This window comes from Argopecten irradians, chromosome 11 (genome assembly GCF_041381155.1).
Source record: "Argopecten irradians isolate NY chromosome 11, Ai_NY, whole genome shotgun sequence".
In the NCBI taxonomy this organism is placed as follows: Eukaryota; Metazoa; Mollusca; class Bivalvia; order Pectinida; family Pectinidae; genus Argopecten; species Argopecten irradians.
In genome coordinates, this window is record NC_091144.1 from 337011 (window position 1) to 355012 (window position 18002).

Sequence of the window (18002 nt, forward strand, 5' to 3'; positions counted from 1 at the left end):
ACCAGTGATCAAAATGCCAATTTTTGCTTGTTTGACCCAAAAAATATAACCGTTTAAGATTTTTCGTAACTGACGGGAATATTTCAATCGATAAATAACGCAGAATTTAACTTAGGTTCAAAATTTTAGCAAAATGTATAACACAGTTTCCTTATTACTCAAATCGCGAAAATAAGCGGGTTGATAGGTTTATTTAGCTGTGGTAACATTTCGTTCCAGAACGAAAACTCTAGATCAGGTTATAACAGAGTTTTCCGTTCTGTCCTCTTCATTTCATATGGTTTGTTTCCTTGATAAAGTATTAGTTGAACTAAAGGTTTACTGTAATAAGTTTTCAAATCTTATTTTTAAACTATATTACTTGTTGATCGTTTGTCATTTGCCTAATAAAAGGTCGACCGGAAGGCATAAGCTTGAAAATGCGACGTTGTGGAATAACATTGTCATCCAGCTGTTCCGTTAATCTCGTTTCTCGTCTAATATGAATGTCATGATTTTTAAATATAATATAAAAATACATATAATAACCGCTCATTCAATAGTTTTATATTTTTCATAAGTTTATTTTAACGGGTAAATATATGGATTGAATGTATTTTTCCTAATTTCCATAGATATGAAGGTAGCTAATGAATAGCAGAAGTAATATCTACCTATCTGGATCCGAGGCTCCACGAGATATGTAGATAGCTTCTGCTATTCATTCCGCTATGAAAATTTGAAAAATTTTTCAATCCCTTTATAAAATGCAAACCGTCGATTAGTAATTACAGCAAAGATTATTGCATGGAAGATGTAAGTTACACGCAATTTTATACAAATGACGTGATTTTTAAAAAAAAAATGATATAACAGTATAGTTTAGTTTCAGAAAGTTAATATATAGAAAATATTCTTACGTAATGACAATACTAGATTTTATATAAATGTAAGGATAATAATAAAGAAATGAGAACACAGGAATCATGAAGGAATTACCTTCACCCACAGGAAACCAGAAAGTCCATGTTGGCTAATAAGCCAGCAGTTATCCACCTGTGGAATTAAGTAATTCTCCATGATTGTTGTATTCTTTGCAGAGAAAATATTGAATTTTTGAAATAACATTGGTATAAATCTGCACTGGCCGAAAATGTGTCATTATTGAAAATTTGTAAATAACCAGTATTATAATGATATATGTAGGAACTCTGTATCAATGATAAATTCAATAGTATGATAAATTATAATAATACATAATAGTGATAGATACCTTTTAATGATCAGGTGCATAGTTTTGTTCAGTTTTAGAACACTGTGAATATCAATAATGATATCACTTAGGAAATGGATGCGTATACATGGCACAAGAAACGGAAAACACAAACAGTTATTGATGAGGTCTAAATGTCCGTTGAAATTTATTAGTGGTTCTGATAAAATTAATAATTGTACACTGAAATATACCTTCAAGTTCAGATTCTTTACGACTTTGACCAATTTTTGATAACTTCATTTTGAAATAAACCATCTGGACATATATTTATATTGCTTTCTTATTGCGACCTAAGAAAAGTAAGTGATTTACAAAAAGTGTTTTTATTCTGGGTTGAATTTAGATTTCCACTCCCAGTCCATATCACTTTCTTTAATGAAGATTTTGAGTCACGCGTATTACCTTTTGACCAGCGCGAGAATGAGGTCTGTTTTTTGATATTTTCAACTGGTGCCACTTCAGCTTTTATTAAGCTTTCTGCGATAAGGGTTATCAGTAATCCTATTGTACAGATAGGAACTTTTAGAATAATAAACATTTTTATATACCACGACGCTGATTAGAAACACGACCATTAATGAGTTTTTCAGAACCACAAGATACTAGGATCCCTACAATAGACCATGTTACAAATACAAATTTGAGCCCTGGTATGGAAAATATTTTACTTTATGCTATTACTATCCCCCCGCGAAACCGTTTGCGGGGGTATATTGTTTTGGGCTCCGTTCGTCCGTCCGTCCGTCTGTATAACATCAGGCAAGTGCCGTTGTTGTGCCTTTTGCTATTTCAGACATTCCATTTTGGGACTTTTTCCCGTTACCATGGAAACCTAGTCAAAAATAGAAATTACAATTTCCTTATTTTGTTTCCCAGACTATAACTCCAAAACAGTTTAATTAAATGCAGTTCCATAAATTTTTTTTCTGAATATATTTCGGACAAGTGCCCTAGTTGTGCCTTTTGCTATTGTGGACCTTCCATGTTAAATGTTTGTTTTTTTTTTTGTTGTTACCATGAAAACTTTGTAAAAAAATACCAAATTACTGTTTCTTTTTGTCTCCTGGCTATAACTACAAAACCGTTCAACGCAGCACCATAAAACTATTTTATATATCAGACAAGTGTCCTAGTTGTACCTTTTGCTGTTGCGGACCTTCCAACTTTTGGTGTTTTCTGTTATCATGTAACCTCTCAGTCAAAAATCCAAATCACAGTTTCCTTTTTAAATTACCTGTTGTTATTTTTTCAGTATTTACAATACTCGCATATTCAATTTTATTTTTTATTTTTTTTTTTAAAATATATATTTTCACATTTTTTTTATTTTTTTTATTTCAGTAAGGTTGATCGTATTCAAAGAAAAATCGCCTTTAATCAGATGGAAAATAAACAGATTGTGGTTGAGCGATTTCATCCCGAACGTGAACCTATGAAGGGGACAGAAAACAAGGAAGAAGCGTCGAGGATGATAAAAGTGACAGGAATACCACCCCAGACCACAGAGGAAAATCTTACATTGTTTTTTGAGAATAAAAGAATGTCTGGGGGTGGTGACATTGCTAAAGTGGACTTCAATCGAGAATGGGCTATCATAACATTTTGAGGACAGTGAAGGTAATTATAGATAATTTCTTATTCTTTGATATTAAAAAACCCATTTTTTCCAGTATCAAACATATACTTGTATAACAAATTAAAATTTTTATTACGAAACTTATATTGATTATATTGGTGAATGATTGCAGTTTTCGTATTTTTCGTGGCCCAAATGACGGGTAAGCTTATACAAGGATGCGCCGTTCGTCTAAAGTTCCTTTATATCGCTACTATGCATAGAGTTCTGTGTATGATTGTGACTAAATTTTACACACACACACAGCTGTTTGCTGTGATGTATAGTGATTTGAAGCGGCATAATTCACTTATAGAATGGCAAGGATTCCACTATCACATTAATATACTATACCAAACACACAGCACAAATAGCTCACAGAAGTCGTCCGTATATATAAAGCGATTACGGACGTCAAAATTCAAAAATGAAAAAGCATAATTTGAAGATGATAATAATAAGTAATGACTTCATGTATACAGATTCCGCTTTCAATTTCAAAAAAAATTATGTATTTAAAAACTGAAAAGGTATAGGGACATAGGCAATGCCTATGTAAGTTCTCTCCCTGGTAACAAATAGCGCCTATCATGGAATTAGCCTCTACCCAGTTTGCATTCATATTGGCTATGGATGGACAACAAAAAATGCTTAAATATATATTTGGTTATAATTTTACAATGAAATGTCCCCAAAGGATTTTGTATCTATAAAGAATTAATCATCCGTTACCGTCATGGATGAAAAGCTATTTCAACATCCTTTTCCGTGATCGATGGTACGGAAATTGTGACGTCACAATGATAATTGGACGGGTCATATAAATCCGCTTGAAAGCCTTTCCATCCTATGTAAAGAGGATGTAATTCTACCGTTATCTAGAATTTCAAAAGAAGTTTTTTTAATGTTTTTAGCCTATCCTACTTGACCCCGGCCTTAGCCGCATCCCTCAGGTCCCTGGGGGTCAGGTAAAGGAAAATTTGTTTTAATAGGAATTTCAATGACCCATCTCATAACTGTTAATTACTGACAAACATTGAACTCATTTTCATATTACAAAAATGACCAATATAATGCTCAAAAAATAGTGTTATTAACCTATTACATAATTAGCAAAATTGATCCCCTCCCCCAGGGGAAGACGTGATTTCCATCTATGAAGAGTATTTGATTCTACCATTTTCAGAATTTTAGAAGAAGATTGTTTGAAGTTTTAGCCTATTTGACATCTTTTTTTTATAACCCAACCCTCAGGTTCCCTAGGGGACCATATAATTCATTATTTTGATAGATTTTTAATAAGTAAAATCCAATGATAATAAAAGACAATATATCCAGGCTGGACACTTCAATTTCTTACAAATACCTACAATTTTAGAGAACAAGAAATATTAAACAGTTTTTTTACAGAGAAAAAAAACACCAAAAAATAACACTATTGCTATAATTCCAAGTTAAAATAACCAGAATTCATTTTAATACATTGTTATCGTTTATTTCATTTAGCAAAATAGGCCTAAAAAGCCTTTGTGCAAACTAATAACAGACATGACAATGTTAAAACAGACTTTTCTGGAAAAAAGGATGTACACTATATATATAAATCAAAAAAGAAATCAGCGAAAGGATACACACATCAAATATATCAATTATCAAATAATATTGAATTTTCTAACTTCATTAGCTCTGTGAACAAAGATAGCTAAATTTTCAACAATGCTACTATGTTATGAAGTCAAGAGATCTATAAATTTAGTCATATTAGACCTAAACCAAAATTTCTTTTTTAACAGTTTTGATCTAATATCTACATAAATAGGACATTCCAAGATAAAATGATGTTCATCTTCAATTTTTGCATGCACAATTAAAACAATATCTCAAATCGACTGGAATTGGATTAGGCTTATGCCACCGGCTTTTTTCTATGTACAATCTATGTGATGAATGATCTAATCTTCGTTGGAGCTTTTCTATATTTTTCCAATATTTACAGTATTGAGATAACTCTTATATCCCATAAAATTCAGTTGTAAACAATAAATAACATTTTGCCCTTGGCGAATCAACCAGCTCACTTAAAACAATGCCAGTTTTGTATAAAAAATGTCTTTAAACTCTAGTTTGGAATAATTTCTAAAAATACCTTTATCATATGGATTATATCGTTCAATAATGACACGGCATTAAACAAAATGAAAAAAATAAAATATCATGTACTTATAACATTGCATGTACATGAACGAAGTAAGTCATAGTAAAAGTCACTGTTACCCCCATTTTTTATCAAAAAATAAACTATTTTTTCTTCTCATGTAGACAAACAAATTGTCACAATATAGACAATATTGTTCTGACCGAATACTCAATCCATAACAAAACCTAATGTTTTCTCTGTTTCGCAATTCTTTTAGTGATATTGAACAGTTTGGTAGAAAATATACATTAAAAATAAACAATTAGTCAATTACCTTCCCGATTATCTAATCCCAATAAAAACTGTTCATGTGATACCTTTAAAGAATATAAAGTTCTTAATTTTAAAGTTTTTAAACCAACGTAGCCCTTTTTAAGTCAGTTGCCATGCTCAAAACCCCAGGATGGTATATTTGCATCTGATTCACTACTATACATCAGATATTTATCAGTATAATGCTTTAATCAAGAAATGGCTTGGAAATGTATAATACTACTTGAAATTTCATGTTGGGCAATTTAGGGTAATGGGTTATATAAGGTGTCAATCTTTCTAATTATCATAACAATTTATAGACCTTTTTATGAGAACTTCTATTCGTTGGGGCCATGGGTGGCCGAGTGGTAAAGATGTCCCGGCATATTACCAAAAGCCGTCCGCCTCTGGGTCACAAGTTGGAATCCCATGTGGAGCACAGTCGGTGTTTTTTTCTCTCCGGGTTCTCCGGCTTTTCTCCACCATCGAACCTGGCACGTGCTTAAATGACCCTGGTTGTTAATAGGATGTTAAACTAGTAAAAAAAGAAAAGAGAACTCTATCCTACATTCGAATTGGAAACACATATGGTACCAGGTAATTAAATTATTTTTAAATTCTTGATATTGCTGATGGGTATGAAAATCAGTTAAATAAATCATCATATTAAGAATTTATTTGTAGCTTTTATACATACGCAGATATGAATTATCTGGTATTACCCACCATGCTTCTCTTTTGTTTTTTATTAATCATTACACGAAAAGATAACACAGCATATTTTATATTGAGGTAGATTACCTATATATATCATTAGTAGTACTACTAGTATTATTTAAAATAGTTATTGGTTTCCAAGTGTTATTCATTACAGATGAAAAAAATGTCAAGAGCAAGAAAATCAGCGATATATTAAAATGTCTAAACCTTATCCGAAATGCCTTTCAATTTAATAAAAAGAAATGATTTTTTTATTTAGAAAAAAAAAATGGAAAAACATTTCTCAAATTCAAGATTTATCTGGTTTCTAAAATGCTTTAAAACTGATGAGGGCTGTTACAGAGTTTTACATTCACTATTGTATAGGGTGAGTTTTTTAGTAACTAGATGTCCTTTTACCTAAAGTACTGTATGATATTTTAAAAAAGAGAAAAAACTGTTGTTATTTTGGAAATTAAAAAATGTCAAATATCTTCTTAAAGGCTCAGTGATATATCAAATTTTATGTAAATCTAAATTTAATAAATTTCCAAATAATGTAGCCATGAGTGTAGCGAGTTTCTATTTAATCACATAACTAGTATTAATCAAAAACATAGTCAAAACTTCAGTGATTTCTGACAGGAAGGGGGGCATCCGATATGGTGCTTAGTTTAGAAAGCGCACCTGGACCCTCAATAATGACCACTAAATCAGGGGCAACCAGAAGATATCGACAACTTCCTTTACAAGGAAAAATCTACAAATATTCTTGTTGTTTACTATTAGTTAATTCTACGATATATTGAATCCTTGAGAGAATAGTCAGGGCCTAAGCTCTGGGTCAAAATTTGGGATTTGGATTCCATGTATTTTTCAATTTTGTTTTTATGTAAAATGTGGCGAAATCAGGCATGGATTTTTTTTTCGACTATCAATCGAGATAATCAAACAACATCACAGACGTCATTAATATCTGCGACGGCCACAATAGTGTTTGTCTAACAAAATTGATGACATGACCGTATATGACAAGGCTAAACGGGTCAGTGTGATCTTATACATGTATGCTAATTTTCATAACGGGGGTCAATCTGAATGATGATTCCAGTCGGCATCCTAATTATTAACGCAGTAGTTAACTATCACTATAAACACAACAAAGCAAAATAGTGAAATGAATCTTCATTGTTAAAATTTAATTGACCTCACCAACCCAGTCAGGTACAGTAACTTAAGCCTAAGCATTAAAAAGAGCAATTATTAAATGTCATGTAAAAACTGCAAGTGCATACAAATGTACCCTAAAAATGTTGATCCAATGTCAAACTATATTTTTTAAACCATTTTTAACTTTTTTGTTTTCTTATCTTATTTTCTAATATCCAGATTACATTAAAGTCCCTATTGTTTGAGCCATATTTCCACTTTAATGATTACCGAAAAGGTCTTCTCCGAATGTACTGAAATGTACATGTACCGAAGCCTTCTGTGTGTGGTCTACGATTACACATGAGATCCTACGCACTACCACCTAGAGCTACCGACGACATGCACATTACTTATTAAATCGTAAACAACAAGCAATTTTTAATCATATGAATCAAATAAATATATTAGGAAGATAACCTCTATACAAATGGCATACTGCCTTCAAGAGGAAGCACAGTATGTCAGTTTACCGAGCTTGTTAATCCACGATTAAGAAAACGCATGCATGGCTCTAGATCTGTTGTCAGTCACTCGCGATGATGATCTTAAACAGACTAACAGTATATATATTTGCAGGCCTACAAAACAATCAAATATATCAGAATACTAAATTGATAATCTGATTTTACTATCATGAAACAGTACATTTTTAGATCTAGGTGTTTTCAACAAAACCTGTCTGTAGCATCATTAAAATCTATTATAAAGGAAAATTATGATATTCAGAAATATAATTAGTATTGGTAAAGGTAATAAATACATAGAAACATTTAACCGTAATTGGAAAAAATGGATTAAACTTATAGAAACCTCTCTAAATCCCTGACAGTATGAGATAAAATATACTTTATTACAAAATTATTTTAACACACTTCATTAAGTATTTATACAAAAGTTACATAACTGCAACCTCCAGATATAGAATCTATAATATAGTCATTACTCTCTCTCTCTCTCTCTCTCTCTCTCTCTCTCTCCCTCTCTCTCTCTCTCTCTCTCTCTCTCTCTCTGGTATATATATTATTGAATGTATGTTTTTGGATCGGTGTGTGGATGTGGTAGTATGGAGTTGTGTATGTCAAATAAAAAAACGAGACATGACAATAATATGCCTGATGATGATGAAGATGATGATTGATTATGATGATGTTGATGTTATTTATGTAGATGAAGATAATGTGACTAATTATTGAGGATAACTACATATAGTTGATGATTATGTTCTTTTTGATGATTATGATCATGACAATGATGAGGATGAAGATAATGATATTTGATGAATTATGATGATGATGAGGATGACTATGATGATGACAAGGACGATGATGATGAGGATGATGATGATGATGATGATGATGATGACAAGGATGATGATGATGACAATGATAATGATGATGACAAGGATGATGACAAGGATGATGATGATGACAAGGATGATGATGATGATGATGATGATGTAATGATGATGATGATGATGATGATGATGATGATGATAAGGATGATGACAAGGATGATGATGGATGATGATGATGATGATGATGATGATGATGATGATGATGATGATGATAAGGATGATGATTGATGATGATATTTTATTGTTGTTGATGATGGAAATGATGACTTTAAGGACTATGATGTTGGACGGTAGTGGTGATTGTGATGACAATGGTAATGATGATGATGAAGCAGAAAATGGCAATGATGATGTAATGTCACATTATTATATGAACATGCCTTTTGAAAAAATAAAAAACTTACAAAAAAAAAACTGATAATACTAATATCCACCGATAATGATATGGATGTATATAACAAGTAAGAAAAACAATTAATAACCTGATAATGCCGGATTTGACTAGAACATCAAGGCGTCTTCAACGTTTTTATTCAACCGGATACAAACAATACACATTTCTCATAGAGGGCGCGATAGTCTGCGCCATGATTTTGTGCATTCGAGACAGTACAAACAGATCCATTTCACTGCTGCACTTTTTGGGCGCATTTTGTAACATAAATGTGATGATTAGTGCATAAAACATTTACTCATTTTATGATGTTTAGTCACTTCTACAGAAAATTAAAAAATATCACATATTTTTCAATCGTACATTTGCTAGTCCAATGTAACAGAATAGCTCCGAAGGAAGGCGTCCGGGACCCCGAAATAGCACGTCTGTTGTGGAAATTTACCGAGAACATGCGAAAACCACCATTATTCAAGGCTGTATTGTGGTCGTTGTATGTAACATGTCCAAAAATCAGAAATACCGTTTTGTTCAGAATTATTTCGACTTTTAATATGTAGAGTCTCAGATTGCTAACTTTGTAAGTTATTTCACTAGGACGAATTAAACAGAAACCAGTGATCAAAATGCCAATTTTTGCTTGTTTGACCCAAAAAATATAACCGTTAAAGATTTTTCGTAACTGACGGGAATATTTCAATCGATAAATCACGCAGAATTTAACTTAGGTTCAAAATTGTAGCAAAATGTATAACACAGTTTCCTTATTACTCAAATCGCGAAAATAAGCGGGTTGATAGGTTTATTTAGCTGTGTTAACATTTCGTTCCAGAACGAAAACTCTAGATCTGTTATAACAGAGTTGTCGTTCTTCCTCTTCATTTCATATGTGTTGTTTCTTGATAAAGTATTACTAAGGTTTACTGTAATAAGTCAATCAAATCTTTATTTTAACTATATTTACTTGTGTTGATCGTTGTCATTTGCCAAAAAAAGGTCGACCGAAGGCAGAAGCTTGAAAATGCGACGTTGTGGAATGGACATTTGTCATCCAGCTGTTCCGTTAATACTCGGTTTCTCTCGTTTCTCGTCTATATAATGAATGTCATGATTTTTAATATAATATAAATATAATATAATAACCGCTCAATAGTTTACTATATTTTCATAAGTTATTTTAATGTAAATATATGGAATTGAATGTATGTTTTTTAATTTCCATAGATATGAAGTAGCTATGAATAGCAGAAGTTATCTACCTATCTTCCCGAGGCTCCACGAGATATGTAGATAGCTTCTGCTATTCATAGCCGCTATGAAAATTAGAAAAATATTTTCAATCCCTTTATAAATGCAAACCGCGATTAGTAAGGTTACATCGAAGGAATGCATGGAAGATGTCAATATATAACAAATGACGTGATTTAAAAAAAAATGATATAACAGTATATGTTTAGTTTCAGAAAGTTAATATATAGAAAATATTCTTTACGTAATGACAATACTTAGATTTTATATAAATGGTAAGGATAATAATAAAGAAATGAGAACACAGGAATCATGAAAGAATTACCTTCACCGCACAGGAAACCAGAAAGTCTAATGTTTGGCTAATAAGCCAGCAGTTATCCACCTGTGGAATTAAGTAATTACTCCATGATTGTTGTATTCTTTAGCAGAAAAGTGAAATAACATTTATTTAAATGTTGCACTTGTCATTATAGGAAAATTTGTAAATAAGGAGTATTATAATAGATATATGTAGATAAATAATATCAATGATATATTCTAATAGTATGATAAATATAATAATACATAATAGTGATAGATATACATGGCACAAGAAACAAAACACAAACAGTAATTGATGAGGTCTAAATGTTTTGAAATTTATTAGTGGTTCTGATAAATTCAATTGTACACTGAAATATATTCAAGTTGAATTCTTTACGACTTTTGACATTTTTGATAACTTCAATTTGAAATAAGACATCTAGACATACATTTATATTGCTTCTTTTGCGACTAAAAGTAAGTGATTCTCTTTTATCTGGGTTGAATTTAGATTTCCACTCCAGTCCATATCACTTTCTTTAATGAAGATTTTGAGTCACGCGTATACCTTTGACCAGCGCGAGAATGTATTTTGATATTTTTTTAACTGGTGCCACTTCAGCTTTTATTAAGCTTTCTGCGATAAGGGTTATCAGTAATCCTATTGTGCAGATAGGCCTAGAATAATAAACATATTTTGATATACAAACACGACGCTATATAGACGCTGATTAATAGTTTTTCAAACAACTAGATCCCCATAGTTATACAAATACAAATAATAAGAGGGTATGAAATATTTACTTTATTTACTATCCCCCGCGAAACGCGTTTTGCGGGGTATATTGTTTTGGGATCCGTTCGTCCGTCCCGTTCGTCTGTATACATCAGGCAAGTGCCATAGTTGTGCCTTTTGCTATTTCAGAAATTCCATTTTGGGACTTTTTTTTCCCGTTACCATGGAAACCTAGTCAAAAATACTAAATTACAATTTCCTTTTGTTTCCAGACTATAACTCCAAAACCGTTAAATGCAGCTCCAGTAAATTTTCTGAATATATCGGACAAGTGCCCTAGTTTGTGCCTTTTGCTATTGTGGACCTTCCATGTTAAATGGGTTTTTTTTTGTTACCATGAAAACTTTGTAAAAAAAATACCAAATTACTGTTTCTTTTTGTCTCCTGGCTATAACTACAAAACCGTTCAACGCAGCACCATAAACTATTTTATATATCAGACAAGTGTCCTAGTTGTACCTTTTTGCTGTTGCGGACCTTCCAACTTTTGGTGTTTTCTGTTATCATGTAAACTCAGTCAAAAATACCAAATCACAGTTTCCTTTTTGTTACCTGCTGTTATTTTTTTGAGTTTTACAATACTCGCATATTCATTTTTTTATTATTTATTTTTTATTTTTAGATATATATTTTCATTTTTTTTTTATTTTTTTATTTCAGTGGTTGATCGTATTCTGAAGAAAATCGCCTTTATCCCTGGATAATAAACAGATTGTGGTTGAGCGATTCATCCCGAACGTGAACGCTATGAAGGGGACAGAAAACAAGGAAGAAGCGTCGAGGATGATAAAAGTGACAGGAATACCACCCCAGACCACAGAGGAAAATCTTACATTGTTTTTTGAGAATAAAAGAATGTCTGGGGGTGGTGACATTGCTAAAGTGGACTTCAATCGAGACTGGGCTATCATAACATTTGAGGACAGTGAAGGTAATTATAGATAATTCTTATTTCTTTGGGAAAAACCCATCGTTTTCAGTATCAAACATATACTTGTATAACAAATTGATATTCTTAATTACGAAATATATTGAATTATATTGGTGAATGATTGCAGTTTTCGTATTTTTTCGTGGCCCAAATGACGGGTAAGCTTATACAAGGATGCGCCGTTCGTCTAAAGTTCCTTTATATCGCTACTATGCATAGAGTTCTGTGTATGATTGTGACTAAATTTGACACATCACTGTTTGCTGTGATGTATAGTGATTCAGCGGCATAATTCACTTATAGAATGGCGAGTATTCCACTTACACATTAATATACTATACCAAGGACACACAGCACAAATAGCTCACAGAAGTCGTCCCGTATATATAAGTGAGCGATATACGGACGAAAATAAAAAAAAAAATGATAAAAGCATAATTTGACTTGATAATAATAAGTAATGACTTGTATTACATTTCCGCTTTCAATTTCAACAAAAAATTATTTCAATTAAATTGAAAAGGTATTGGACAAAGCAATGCCTATGTAAAATCTCTTCCTGGTAACAAATAGCGCGCTTCATGGAATTTGCCTCTACCCAATTTGCATTCATATTGGCTATGGATGTCAATTAAATGCTTAAATATATATTTGGTTACAATTTTACAATGAAATCCCAAAGGATTTTCTATCTATCTATAATGAATTAATCATCCGTTACCGTCATGGATGGAAAAGCCATTTGAACATCCGTTTTCCGTGATCGCTGGTACGGAAATTGTGACGTCACAATGATAATGACGTCATAAAAGCGCTTGAAAGCCTTTCCATCTATGAAGTGGATTTAATTCTACCGTTTCGAGAATTTTAAAAGAAGTTTTTTTTAAGTTTTAGCCTATCCTATTTGACCCCCCTTAGCCGCATCTCTCAGGTCCCTGGGGGTCAGTAAAGGAAAGTTTGTTAATAGGATTCAATGGCCATCTCATACTGTTAATTCTGACAACATTTGACTCATTTTCTATTACAAATGACCAAATAATGCTCAAAAATGTGTTTTACCTATAAATAATAGTAAACTGGGTGCCCTCCCCAGGGGGAAACGTGATTCCATCTATGAAGATTATTTGATTCTACCATTTTCAGAATTTTAGAAGAAGATTGTTGAAGTTTTAGCCTATTTGACATCTTTTTACCCCAACCCTCAGGTCCCTAGGGGACCATATAATTCATTATTTTGATAGATTTTTAATAAGTAAAATCAATGATAATAATAGACAATATATCCAGGCTGGACACTCAATTTCTTACAAATACATATAATTTTAGAGAACAAGAAATATTAAACAGTTTTTACAGAGAAAAAAACCACCAAAATAACACTATAATCAAGTTAAGATAACCAGAATTCATTTAATACATGTTATCTTTATTTCATTTAGCAAATAGGCTAAAAAGCCTTTGTGCAAAACTAATACAGACATGACAATGTTAAACAGACATTTCTGGAAAAAGGATGTACACTATATATATAAATCAAAAAGAAATCAGCGAAAGGATACACACATCAAATATATCAATTATCAAATAATATTGAATTTCTAACTTCATTAGCTCTGTGAACAAAGATAGCTAAATTTTCAACAATGCTACTATGTTATGAAGTCAAGAGATCTATAAATTTAGTCATATTAGACCTAAACCAAAATTTCTTTTTTAACAGTTTTGATCTAATATCTACATAAATAGACATTCCAAGATAAAATGATGTTCATCTTCAATTTTTGCACAATTAAAACAATATCTCAAATCGACTGGAATTGGATTAGGCTTATGCCACCGGCTTTTTTTCTATGTACAATCTATGTGATGATGTTCTAATCTTCGTTGGAGCTTTTCTATAATTTTTAATATTTACAGTATTGAGATAACTCTTATATCCAAATTCATTTGTAACATCTTGCCCTTGGCGAATCTACCAGCTCACTATGCCAGTTTTGTATAAAAATATCTTTAACTCTAGTTTGGAATAATTCTAAAAATACCTTTTCATATGGATTATATCGTTCAATAATGACACGGCATTAAACAAAATGAAAACTAAAATATTATGTACTTATACATGTGCATGTACATCACGAATAATCATGTAAAAGTCACTGTTACCCCCATTTTATCAAAAATAAACTATTTTTCCTCATGTAGACAAACAAATTGTCACAATATAGACAATATTGTTCTGACCGAATACTCAATCCATAACAAAACATAATGTTTTCTGTTTTCGCAATTCTTTTAGTGATATTGAACATTTTGCTAGAAAATATACATTTAAAAATAAACAATTAGTCAATTACCTCCCTTTATCTAATCCCAATAAAAACTGTTCATGTGAACCTTTAAAGAATATAAAGTTTTTAATTTTAAAGTTTTTAAACCAACGTACCCTTTTAAGTCAGTTGCCATGCTCAACCCCAGATGGTATATTTGCATCTGATCACACTTACATCAGATATTTAACAGTATAATGCTTTAATCAAGAAATGGCTTGGAAATGTATAATACTACTTGAAATTTCATGTTGGGCAATTAGGGTAATGGGTTATATTAGGTGTCAATCTTTCTAATTATCATAACATTGATGAGACCTTTTATGAGAACTCTATTCGTTGGGCCATGGTGGCCGAGTGGTAAAGATGTCCCGGCATATTACCAAAAGCCGTCCGCCTCTGGGTCACAAGTTGGAATCCCATGTGGAGCACAGTCGGTGTTTTTTCTCCGGGTTCTCCGGCTTTCCTCCACCATCGAACCTGGCACGTGCTTAAATGACCCTGGCTGTTAATAGGATGTTAAACTAGTAAAAAAAGAAAAAAGAACTTTATCCTACATTCGAATTGGAAACACATATGGTGCCAGGTAATTAAATTATTTTAAATTCTTGATATTGCTGATGGGTATGAAAATCAGTTAAATATAAATCATCATATTAAGAATTTATTTGTAGCTTTTATACATACGCAGATTTGAATTACCTGGTATACCCACCATGCTTCTCTTTTGTTTTATTAATCATTTACATGAATAGATAACACAGCATATTTTATATTGAGGAAGATTACCTATATATAGGTACTACTAGTATTTAAAATAGTTATTGTTTCCAAGTGTTATTCATTACAGATGAAAAAAAATGTCAAGAGCAAGCAAATCATATATTTAAAATGTCTAAACCTTATCCGAAATGGCTTTCAATTTAATAAAAAAATGATTTTTTTTTATTTAGAAAAAATTGGAAAACATTTCTCAAATTCAAAAAGATTTATCTGGTTTCTAAAATGCTTTAAAGTGATGAGTGATATTGTATAGTGAGTTTTATTAACTAGATGTCCTTTTACCTAGATACTGTATGATATTTCAAAAACCCAGAAAAAACAACTGTTGTTATTTTGGAAATAAAAATGTCAAAATATCTTTAAAGGCTCGTGATATATCAAATTTTATAAATCTAAATTTAAATAATTTCAAATAATGTAGCCATGAGTGTAAGTTCTATTTATCACATAACTAGTATTAATCAAAACATAGTCAAAACTTCAGTGATTCCGACAGGAAGAAAGGGCATCCATATGGTGTTTAGTTTAAAGCGCACCTTGACCTCAATAAATGACCACTTAATCAGGGCACCAAGAAGATATCGACAACTTCCTTTACAAGGAAAAAAATCTTACAAATATTCTTGTTGTGTTTTTACTATTAGTTAATTCAAGATAAAATTGAATCCTTGATGAGAATAGCCGTGGCCTAAGCTCTGGGTCAAAATTTTGGTTTGGATTCCATGTATTTTCAATTTTGCTTTATGTAAATGTTTGCGCGAAATCGTGCCATGGATTCGACTATCAATCGAGATAATCAAACAACATCACAGACGTCATTAATATCTGCGACGCCACAATAGTGATTATGTCTAACAAAATGTATGACATGACCGTATATGAACATGGTTAAACCGGGTCAGTGTGATATTATACATGTATGCTATTTTCATAACGGAGGTCAATCTGAATGATGATTCCAGTCGTAATTATTACGCAGTAGTTAATTAATCACTATACACAACACAGCAAAATAGTGAAATGAATCTTCATTGTTAACATTTATATTGACCTTACCAACCCAGTCTGTACAGAGAGCAACCAACTAAATGAATTTTACATAGACCACAGTGTTAAACTTTGTTAAAGTTTTGTACTGTATTATTAAAACAAAGAAATATTAGTTGGTATTGTGTCTATAATTAAAGTCTAGGTTCTCATATAACACTAGATAGAAAAAAAGTTTGGGTCCTTCTGCTCAAACTCCAACCAGGGTAGCTTTATTGAAATTAGGCGCATTTTGCACTAAAATAATCCGAAATTCTAATGTTTTTACCTATTCATTATCAAAATTGATATTTTGAACCTAAATCTCAATATGAATTTCCAAATTGATATTATGGTTATCTGAGGAATAATTACCTGTCAGAAAACATTTTTTACTTTTGAAATTCATAATTAGCCAGCCAATCAGCGGCCGGGTTGAAATTTCTATCCTGGCTCAATCTTGTATACACAGGGGCCATTTCGAAGGTCTTTTTTTATTTAGTTGGTTTGATCCCTACAGTAACTTAAGCCTAAGCATTAAAAAGCAATTATTATGTGTCGTGTAAAACTGCAGTGCATACAAATGTACCTAATAATGTTGATCCAATTGTCAAACTATATTTTTCAATTTCAATTGAAATTGAAAACTATATTTTTACCATTTTTATCTGTTTTGTTTTCTTTAGTTTTCTAATATTCAGATTACTTAAAGTCATTTCGCCATATTCACTTTATGATACCGAAAATACTTCCGTCATGTACTGAAATGACATGTACCGAAGCTTCTGTGTGTGTGTCTACGTTACATGTGAGCCTACGCACTACCGACGACATGTAGCAATTATTTATGATGTAACCACTAGCAATTTAATTCACAAGATCGAAACAATAATAATAATGGAGATAACATCCTAATTGCAAATGGCAGTCTGCCTCAAAGGTGCAGTACAATTTGTCAGATTAACGGAAGCTGTGCAGCCACGATTTAAGAACGCTATGCATGGCTCTAGATCTGTTTGTCAGTCACTCGCGATGATGATCTTAAACAGACTAACAGTATATATATTTGCAGGCCTACAAAACAATCAAATATATCTGATAATACTAAATTGATAATCTGATTTTACTAATCATGAAATAGTACATTTTTAGATCTAGGTGTTTTCAACAAAACCTGTCTGTAGCATCATTAAAATTTATTATAAAGGAAAATTATGAGGTATCTCTCTGGTATATATATTGAATGTATGTTTTGGATCGGTGTGTGGATGTGGTAGTATGGAGTTGTGTATGTCAAATAAAAAAACGAGACATGACAATAATATGGCTGATGATGATGAAGATGATGATTGATTATGATGATGTTGATGTATTTATGTAGATGAAGATAATGTGAATGATTATTGAGGATAACTACATATAGTTGATGATGAAGATGTTCTTTTTGATGATTATGATCATGACAATGATGAGGATGAAGATAATGATGTTTGATGAATTATGATGATGATGAGGATGATTATGATGATGACAAGGACGATGATGATGACAAGGACGATGATGAGGAGGATGATTATGATGATGATGACAAGGATGATGATGAG

General features: G+C 31.8%; 1 protein-coding gene across 7 annotated transcripts in view; it reads left to right on the forward strand.

Annotated features, from left to right (window-relative positions):
- Nucleotides 1-18002, forward strand: part of LOC138334237 (uncharacterized) — an 89169-nt gene that overhangs the window by 46898 nt on the left and 24269 nt on the right. For 5 of the 7 annotated variants that reach the window (XM_069282853.1, XM_069282854.1, XM_069282856.1 and 2 more), the window contains one exon: nucleotides 12020-12262. In XM_069282853.1, the coding sequence (XP_069138954.1) occupies nucleotides 12020-12262 (243 nt within the window). Of the gene's footprint in view, nucleotides 1-2691; nucleotides 2873-11991; nucleotides 12263-18002 lie in introns of those variants that run through there. The other 2 variants (XM_069282857.1, XM_069282858.1) reach the window with 2 other exon arrangements.